The 10,592-nt window shown below is 41.4% G+C and overlaps 1 protein-coding gene across 1 annotated transcript; it reads left to right on the top strand.

The window, feature by feature from the left end:
• Positions 1 to 2,244: 2,244 nt before the first annotated feature.
• Positions 2,245 to 10,325, top strand: LOC128472811 (C-C motif chemokine 24-like). Its single transcript, XM_053454770.1, has 4 exons — positions 2,245 to 2,497; positions 7,929 to 8,049; positions 9,327 to 9,516; positions 10,177 to 10,325. Exons 1-3 carry the CDS (start codon positions 2,245 to 2,247, stop codon positions 9,508 to 9,510), a joined length of 558 nt encoding a protein of 185 aa, XP_053310745.1. The 3' UTR covers positions 9,511 to 9,516; positions 10,177 to 10,325.
• The last annotated feature ends 267 nt before the right edge of the window (positions 10,326 to 10,592 follow it).

Below are 10,592 nucleotides of genomic sequence, written 5' to 3'. Positions count from 1 at the left end.
CATACGGACAGAAACCAAGCACAGCGTTACTCCTCGTGGGGGGATCATCTCGGTTATTCCTCTGCAGCTGATCACAGAGTGATGAGGAAAGCTGAGCCTTGTTCCTGATCACGGCGTCGCCAGCAGACGGGGAGAAAAAAGTCAAAAGATGAGAAAAAGTGAAAAATAATAATAATAAATAAAACAATTAAAAAAATAATTTAAAAAGTAATATTTACGTTTTTGGCATCGTGACCGTCTATTTTTAATGGGAATTAGAAGTGTTAAAAAAGTCCCCAAATTCCACAAACCCCTCCCAGTAGAGTAAACTGAAGAAACGCTGCTGCCCGCCTGGTACAAAAAGCATTTAACAGACCGTTGTGGCTCAGTCATATTTTCTATAACCATAAATTCTCCGTCCAGGTGGGGCGTTAATGTTTTGGGCATAAATCCGTTAATTTCATCGGTGGCACCTGTCCTCTGCATCAAATACAAGGGGTTTTTTATTTGCATTTAGCTGCATACATTTTGAACGGATAAATCTATAAAGCGAGTAAACAATCCTCATTCTTTCTTTTATAACAGAATTTCTTTGATTCCACTGGAATTCGGGAAATAGACGTTTGTGAAACAGCATTTTAGAATTTATATACTTTGGTAGGCAGGCCAGAAATGTCTGTTTTATTACAAAAATATATCATAGTTACATAGTCCGTAAGGCTGAAAAAAGACCTAAGTCCGGCAAGTTCAACCCTTCTACCCAACCTTCATATTCCTGATCCAAAAGAAGGCAAAAAACCCTAATTAAGGTGCTTCGCATTCTGCCATCGGGGGGGGGGGGTTCCTTCTTGACTCCAAGAGGCAATCGGATTTCTCCTTGGATCCAGAAGCTCTAAAATGTTATTCTATTTATAGCTCTTTCTAGACTTATTTATATAAAAATCTAAATAAAGTAAGAAAAATGTAAATAAATAAATATTATATAATTTATATAACTATATATTATATAACTTATATATCATTTAATAAGATTTCATTTATTATATATACATCATGTCTTATATAATTTCTGTATAATTTAATTATATTTAAAGTATTTTATATAAATATATCTAACATATCATTTATACATAATATATTTATATTCAATTTATTATATATATATATATAGTTTATTCAATCATTTTTATAAATATTAATAAGTAATTTTTAATAGATATTAAACCCTTTTTTACCCCTAATTATTGTCCCGGTCTAACTGCTGAATGCTGGGCGACCCCAAATAACTCTCAAAATGTATAGAAAAGTCATAAATGAAGTATAACTAAACATTTAATGTAAAATGATAATATTTTATGCAGGGACGCGGACTGCAGCCAGCCGTTCCTTTAGCTCTGTTGTAGAGCCTTTGGAACATCGTTTCTGAGAGCAGGCGACAAGAAGCCCGCGAAGGCCTCCCTGTCTGCATCGATCGAAATAAAGACAGTTTCTCCGCGCATGTAAAGCAGATGCTTATCCTGTTTGAGAGTTTCTCTGCGGTTACACGAGGGTGCGAGAGTCCTGATTCTCCTGCCTTCCTTGTAGAATTTTTATTTACTGAGAGGGTGGTGGATAAGCGGAACAGCCTCCCAGCAGAGGTAGTAGAGGGTAATACAGTGAGGGGATTAAACATGCGCGGGATAGACATACGGCTCCTGAATCTAAGACGAGACCAACGACTGATTAAGGTTTGAGGCGTCGCAGCGGATTGGACGCCCGAATGATCCGATCCCGCTGGCTGCAAACATTAAAGCTTTAAGCGTTGAGGTCTCCTTCCTGTCCTCTGCACTCACACAGCACTGGTTTAACGCATGCATAGGAAATCAGAGATAACAAAACAAGCGCTTTAGTGTTATAACCCCTTGGCGGCACATAAATCGAGTGAGATAAAGCGTCATAAAATAATAAAAAACAGTTATTTCCCAGTCAATCATTTCATAAAATAAGGTAAACACAGCTGTAAATTTACCAAAGGCGTCACTTGCGTTAACCATTATATTAAATATTCCCCAAGAAGGCGGTACAGAGGGTGGTAGATAAGTGGAACAGCCTCCCAGCAGAAGTGGTAGAGGGTAATACAGTGAGGGACTTTAATCATGCATGGGATAGACATACGGCTCCTGGACTGATTACAGTTTGAGTCTTTACAGCAGAAAAAACGGGCGACGAGCTGGGGCCGAATGGGGCCGGCAGGTTCTGTGTTTTTATGACCCTCACGGATTGCCAATGATTCAGACGAGAGGCAGGTACACGGGGGGGGGCACACGACAGCCATTGGCAGGCAGACAAAAATCCTCCGCCGTTCCCTATAAATCCAAGCGCGAGAGCGAGGAAGTTAGTAGATACAGCTGGACCTGCGCTGACAAGAACTCTTCTCTCTGCTCAGGACCACCCCAGCCCAGACCCCCCGCCATGCAGCCCTGGAACCTGGCTTCCTTCATTCTGATTGGGATCTTTTGGGATGCGGTTCACGTGAAAGGTGAGAGCAGGGAGACGGGGAATCCGATTTAATCCCCAAACCTACAGAAAGCAGATAAAACCGCATGATCTGAGCCTAATTTCTAAGCAATCTGTTAACCCTTTAAAGAGGGAGGATTTCTGGAGCAAACGCTCCATTCCTAAACCAGATAATTGCTCCAAATTCATCACTTTGCAGCAGAACTACCCAATTTCTACCCAACATTCACAAGCTTTTCAGTATCTGAAGTTTTTTACATTATTTGCAGTTTTTTTCCCAACTTTCCCAGATTCTTATAATATTATGCATTCCTATGCTCTACATCTTAAATAAACGTAATCCTGTCATTGCAGAAGTTAACTTTAAGGTCTTTTAATTTAAAGGAACCTCACTCCCTCTGACACAAAACACTCTCCCCACACCTATCACACGATATACCTCACTCTCATCACACCTATCACACACATCACTCTCCCCACACCTATCACACGATATACCTCACTCTCATCACACCTATCACACACATCACTCTCCCCACACCTATCACACAATATACCTCACTCTCATCACACACATCACTCCCATCACTATCCCCACACCTATCACACACATCACTCTCCCCACACCTATCACACAATACACCTCACTCTCATCACACCTATCACACACATCACTCTCCCCACACCTATCACACGATATACCTCACTCTCACACACCTATCACACACATCACTCTCCCCACACCTATCACACGATACACCTCACTCTCATCACACCTATCACACACATCACTATCCCCACACCTATCACACAATATACCTCACTCTCATCACACACATCACACGATATACCTCACTCTCATCACACACATCACTCTCCCCACACCTATCACACAATATACCTCACTCTCATCACACACATCACTCCCATCACTCTCCCCACACCTATCACACGATATACCTCACTCTCACACACCTATCACACACATCACTCTCCCCACACCTATCACACGATACACCTCACTCTCATCACACCTATCACACACATCACTCTCCCCACACCTATCACACGATATACCTCACTCTCATCACACCTATCACACACATCACTCTCCCCACACCTATCACACGATATACCTCACTCTCATCACACCTATCACACGATATACCTCACTCTCACACACCTATCACACACATCACTCTCCCCACACCTATCACACGATATACCTCACTCTCATCACACCTATCACACACATCACTCTCCCCACACCTATCACACGATACACCTCACTCTCATCACACCTATCACACACATCACTCTCCCCACACCTATCACACGATACACCTCACTCTCATCACACCTATCACACACATCACTCTCCCCACACCTATCACACAATATACCTCACTCTCATCACACACATCACTCCCATCACTATCCCCACACCTATCACACACATCACTCTCCCCACACCTATCACACAATACACCTCACTCTCATCACACCTATCACACACATCACTCTCCCCACACCTATCACACGACATACCTCACTCTCACACACCTATCACACACATCACTCTTCCCACACCTATCACACAATACACCTCACTCTCATCACACCTGTCACACACATCTCTCTCCCCACACCTATCATACGATACACCTCACTCTTATCACACCTATCACACACATTACTCACCCCACACCTATCACACAATACACCTCACTCTCACACACCTATCACACACATCACTCTCCCCACACCTATCACATGATACACCTCACTCTTATCACGCCTATCACACACATTACTCGCCCCACACCTATCACACGATATACCTCACTCTCATCACACACATCACTCCCATCACACTCACTGGCCATCACTGTGTATTATTTACAGCTTATACCTGGAATATATTCCGTCAGATCCTTTGAATGGATGGACTGTAAGCAGCGCTGCAGAAATTGTTGACGCTTTATAAATATGACAAAATATTAATAATAAATAATATCATTAATCATTAACCGTTAATTACATTTTTCGGATTAGTGTCTGGATACGTCTGATTGTGTCTTGTTTGACACCAACACCTGGACACGTAGAATATTCAGTAGCCATCCCAGCAACAAAAAAGGTGGCCATTAATTCCAGACTAAAATTACCGTATTTGCTCGATTATAAGACGACCCTGATTATAAGACGACCCCCCAAAATCTGAATATTAACTTAGGAAAAAAAGAAAAAGCCTGAATATAAGACGACCCTAAAGGAAAAAAGTTTTACCAGTAAATGTTAATTCATGTAAACTATTTTTTTTAATAAAAGCTATGATTGAGAAAAATATTTTTTTTTGTTTTTATTTCTTGTATTTTCCAACCTGTCCCCCAGTTACGCACATCTGCCCCCAGGCTTGCCACACCAATATGGCACTGTGGCCCATGATATGCCTTTTGACCCCCTATGTGCCACTCTGGCTCCAGAAATGCCTTATACCCCTATATCCCATTCTGGCATTTAGGGGGTTAAAATGCATATTATGGGGCAGAGTGGCATATAGGGAGGTATAAGGCATTCCAGGAGGCAGAGTGGCATTAAGGGAGTTAAAAGGCATTGTATAGAGCACTCTGCCTCCAGAAATGCCTTATATCCCTATATGCCACTCTGGCATTTAGGGGGTTAAAAGGCATATTATGGGGCAGAGTGGCATATAGGGAGGTATAAGGCATTCCAGGAGGCAGAGTGCACCATTAAATGCCCCCTTAACGCCACTCTGCCTCCTGAAATGCCTTATACCTCCCTATATGCCACTCTGCCCCATAATATGCCTTTTAACCCCCTAAGTGCCAGAGTGGCATATAGGGGTATAAGGCATTCCAGAAATGCCCTACACACACACACACACACACACACACACACACTCTTACTTACTTACTTACCGGTGCTTCCAATTTCCTGCTGTATTGCCGGGGCAGCGGGTTGACGTCTCATTCCGCGGCAGCCGGAAGGAGGTGGAGTTGGCAGCGGGGGTTTGTATGCGTCCGTCGCAAATACCTTCCCCGGCTGTCAGAGATGAGAGTTCCCCGCACCGGTGCGGGGAACTCTGATCTCTGACAGTCGGGGAAGGTATTTGCGACGGACGCATACAAACCCCCGCTGCCAACTTCACCTCCGGAAGCACCGGTAAGTGTGTGTGTGTGGGGGGGGCGACGACACGAGGATCCAGGTCCCCTGCAGCGGTGCGGGGGATCTGGATCTTAGTCTCATAATCAGACCTCTATTTGAGGTCTGATTAGAAGACGACCCCGATTATAAGACGAGGGGTATTTTTCAGAGCATTTGCTCTGAAAAAAACCTCGTCTTATAATCGAGCAAATACGGTATAAATCGCAGAACTCCATAGACACCTCTATCTATAAGAGTCCATGCGCAGACACTGCGTGCGTGTTATAGTGTTACATTGTTACACGTACCTTCCAGACCATCGAAACCTACATCCATACTGAGTACGACGCAAAAAACTAATTCTTATCAACTAACTGCCGGGGCATTTCTGTTAAAACTGCAAGGCTAAACAAACAAGATTTAACCCTTAAAGCCCGTACCATAAAAGCAGAGCACATCTGCAACATTATTCTGTGCAACATTCAACGAAATCCCCACATGCCAGCCAGTACGCACCTGCTCAGAAATCTATAATAATAATTATTATTATTATTATTTCATAACATTTATCATAATTATTTCACATGTTATAAAATAATAATAATAATAATAATATTTTATAACGTGAATTTTTTTTAATAAATATTAATAATACTACCAATACTAATAATAATACTATACATCATATTATTGTTTTTGCCTAGGACATACTTGAGAACAAGATGATCTTTAATTGCAGTTTATTATTCAACAAATATATTAAAAAAATAGCAATTGTGTAAATATATTTCTTTATTTTAGCTTCAGACAAGCAAGTGTAAACCTGTTATTTTTTGAGTGTTAAATGCACAAAATATCAGCGGGTGCACAATTTTAATCACAAAACTAATTAAATAAATAATGGCCCGAAGCACAAATAAAAAAAAGTAATATTACGTTTATTACATTTTTCTGTTTGTTTACATTTTTGCTTCATTGCCTTTTTATTCCAATTAAATATTTTGAAATACCATGAAATGAGTGATTTAACAAAAAACATTCTTTCCTATCTTACTCCATCTGACCCACCATAAATAGCAAATATTGCTCATAATTCTTGTATCTCTTTTACCACCTCCACTTGAAGGCTAATTCAGGTATCAACTTCCTCCAACATATGGAAAACATATATGCTTCTCTGCTATATAGTGCTGCTGGATCTGCCAATGCTACATAAATACATTGTGATACGAGCAATATAATCAATAAGAAAGCAGGTGTTTTTGTTAATTTTCATAAATCACAATTTCTTCCCAAATTTATAGAAAATAACAATGATAAATAATATTCTTTCTTTTTTCATTCATAACTTCATTAATTAAATTGTGAAACAAATAATTTATATTTATAATAAATAAACTGGTTTTCTGGGACTGGAATAAAATTGTTTTCCATTTTAATATAATTGTATCGACCAATCACGCTCTGGATAATATATGGCATGACATCACTAAATAATAATTTGCAAATAAGCCACAGAAAGCTAATAGTTGATTTATATTGATTAAAATGTATAAAACATATATTTTAGACTTTGAATTAAAAATGTGAATTTGTGGTCAGATTTAAAGGGACAGTGACATCACACAGCACCCGCCAAGCCATGGAGGGGCACAGGGGGGAGCTTAAATATTTAAGCAAAATTATGTATAAAAAAAGCATGATTTTTCCTTTAAAACAGAGTATAGAATCTACAGCAAAATCAATTCCTTATTTGTTATTTTTTGCAATTTTCTCTTGAAATTAGTTTTTTTTATATTTATAAATAGGGGATAAAGGTTTTTTTTAAGCAGTTAGTTAAAATTGCTTTATTTGAATTTGTATGAAACAAAAAATGTATTATTAATGCTAATTATTTACAGAAAACATGCAAATTTCTCACTCAGAGCCCTCCGCCCAGGAAAAAAAATCTAAAATAATAATAATAAATCTAAAAAAATGATAATCTTTAAAAACATAATAACATAGAATTTGCTGAAAATATGGGATTTGCCCGTTTCTCCTGCTGTAAAGACTCAAACCTTAATGAGTCGTTGGTCTCGTCTTAGATTCAGGAGCCGTATGTCTATCCCACGCATGTTTAATCCCCTCACTGTATTACCCTCTACCACCTCTGCTGGGAGTCTATTCCACTTATCTATTACCCTCAACCACCTCTGCTGGATCTGCCGGCAGGTTCTATGTTTCCATTCTTAGTTTGCGGTAAAGCGTCATGGTGAATGTATCTGGGTTTTGGTGTTTTGCAGGTACGGCTCTTACGCTCACGGACTGCTGTCTGCACACGAGTGACAAGAAGATTCCGTTCTCTGTCATATCGGGATATGAGATTCAGAACATGGATAAAGGATGTCCGAGAGCCGCCGTGGTGTAAGTGGAGAGCGCAGCCCTTACCGCGTGCTCTGCGAAATGTCATATTCCTGATCATCGCCCTTTCAGTCTTACATTAAAACCCCATCTTATTCCCCGTGGTGCCTGTACGCGGGAGCCGCCATCTTGCTGCCCCGTTCCGGGCTATAAATCTCCCCGTCGCCCTGAGATATCTGTGATAATAGCGTTACGGAGGGAACTGCGCGGCTGGAAACTATCTCTAGCGCTAGAGGCTCATGCGCCGTCCGCTAAAACAACGCGGGGAGAGAACAGGAAACGGCTTCCAACTTCCTGCTTGGGCTGACGGGAGAGAACAGGAAGCGGCTTCCAACTTCCTGCTTGGGCTGAAGAGGGAGAGAGAACAGGAAGCGGCTTCCAACTTCCTGCTTGGGCTGATGGGGGAGAGAACAGGAAGCGACTTACAACCGGCCTTAGGGGGATGCGACCTGTGCGGCCACACAGGGCGCCATGGCAACAGGGGCGCTGTCCGGGACTTACATTAAAAGATTGTTTGTTTTTTTTGTAACTTTATTTAACATGGCGGATGTTAAATAAAGTTAAACAAAAAAAAACCGATGCTTTAATTTAAGTCCCGGGCAGGGGCGCCGAGCGGTCGTTTGTGAGGTTTTCAGCAACCGCTTGGCAACCGCTCGACGCCCCTCACTCTCCGTGACTCCGGATGCCTCCCGCTCCCGCCGCAGGACTCCGGCAACAAGGTAAGTTAGGATAGGGGGTAGATATAGTGATAAGGGGCGGGGGGGTAGATAATGATAAGGGTCAGGGGGGGCAGTGAGAAGGGGCAGGGGGTAGATAGTGAGAAGGGGCAGAGGGGGGAGATTTTTTTCCCTTCTTTTTTTGGGATGGGGGGGCGCCAGAGGAGTAGTCCGCACAGGGCGCCAGAACACTTAAGGCCGGCTCTGTCTGGTATCCACTACCCTCTGTATTCTGTACATTACCTTAAGCAATAAACGTTATTATGTGACACATATTCCTGTATTAGGTTTGTAAATAAGCTTCTGTCTTTTATTATTGCCGCCACTGATATTGTGCGTTCTTTGTAAAGAAAATAGTTTACTATTATTATTATTATTATTTATTTTATTTTAATATTGTTATTATTATTATTTATTTTTCTATTATTTTTCTTTTATAATTATTATTATTATTATTTATTTCCTTTTAATATTGTTATTATTATTAATTATTAATAGTGAATTATTTTGACATTGTTTGCCATGACTTGGTAATAATGGCCTAACAAAAAAAATGTCTTCCAGTTTTTTCACGAAGCCCTCCATCACGCTGTGCGCTACCCCAGGCTTGAAGTGGGTTGAAAAAACGATAAAAAAACTTGATTACAAGAAGAGAAACACCAAGAGGAAGAAGGGGGGGAGTGCAGGCGATGGAGCGGGTAAGAGAAACGACCCGGCTCCGAAAAAGAAACAGCAACAAGTCCAGTAAATACCGGTAAATAACCCGACGTTCACCAAAACCTGGATCCCAGAAATCCCTGATCTGAGTGACAGCAAATGCATAGATCAACAGATACTCCCGGGGCCTATCACTGATTTATCTATACATTATACAGGGGGCCGGTCACTGATTTATCTATACATTATACAGGGGGCCGGTCACTGATTTATCTATACATTATACAGGGGCCGGTCACTGATTTATCTATACATTATACAGGGGGCCGGTCACTGATTTATCTATACATTATACAGGGGGCCACTCACTGATTTATCTATACATTATACAGGGGCCGGTCACTGATTTATCTATACATTATACAGGGGGCCGGTCACTGATTTATCTATACATTATACAGGGGCCGGTCACTGATTTATCTATACATTATGCAGGGGGCCGGTCACTGATTTATCTATACATTATACAGGGGGCCGGTCACTGATTTATCTATACATGATACAGGGGCCGGTCACTGATTTATCTATACATTATACAGGGGCCGGTCACTGATTTATCTATACATTATACAGGGGGCCGGTTTAGCACATCCCATGTAGTGAAATGTTTCTTATTATCCTGAAATTCCCGTTTCTGTAAATAAATCTTCGCTCGTCGCTGAATTCTGCCGCTGATCCCGGTGTTTTTTCCCGGCAGATAATCCGGTGAATCCGGTTGTATTCGGGATCCGTGAAGCTCCTGTATCCAGTATTTCCGGGAAAACCGTCTTCACTGACTTTGCTTCTTCTCCTCTCGCGTATAATGAATATATTTGAGTATATATGGATTGTATACGTTCTGCCGAGCCGCGGGCTGCTGTTACACTTCGATATAAATGTATCAGCGCCTCTATCCTCTCCTGTTACAGGTGACACCGATTGGCTTAAATCCATCAGAAATAGAGATTCCTAAACAAATGAGGACCGATGAGGTCACCTAGTCTGCCAAAACCACGTAATCTTCAGGCCAAGAGCCCCCGACGCCGGTCGTTATCCGCTTTGGATCAGAATTCAGAATGTTCTCATTTCTGAGACAATGTATCGCTGATTATTTAAAGGGACCCCCCGGCCGTA

This window comes from Spea bombifrons, chromosome 1, assembly GCF_027358695.1.
Source record: "Spea bombifrons isolate aSpeBom1 chromosome 1, aSpeBom1.2.pri, whole genome shotgun sequence".
NCBI lineage: Eukaryota > Metazoa > Chordata > Amphibia > Anura > Pelobatidae > Spea > Spea bombifrons.
Note: the sequence above shows the minus strand (reverse complement) of the source record. Positions and strands in the feature narration are given on the sequence as shown.

Excerpts from the sequence above, each read along its gene's own strand:
- LOC128472811 (XM_053454770.1), top strand. The coding sequence starts at position 2,245 with ATGATTCAGACGAGAGGCAGGTACACGGGGGGGGGCACACGACAGCCA. Across the intron at positions 2,498-7,928 it reads GGATGCGGTTCACGTGAAAG|GTACGGCTCTTACGCTCACG; the intron begins GTGAGAGCAGGG and ends GGTGTTTTGCAG. Across the intron at positions 8,050-9,326 it reads TGTCCGAGAGCCGCCGTGGT|TTTTTTCACGAAGCCCTCCA; the intron begins GTAAGTGGAGAG and ends AATGTCTTCCAG.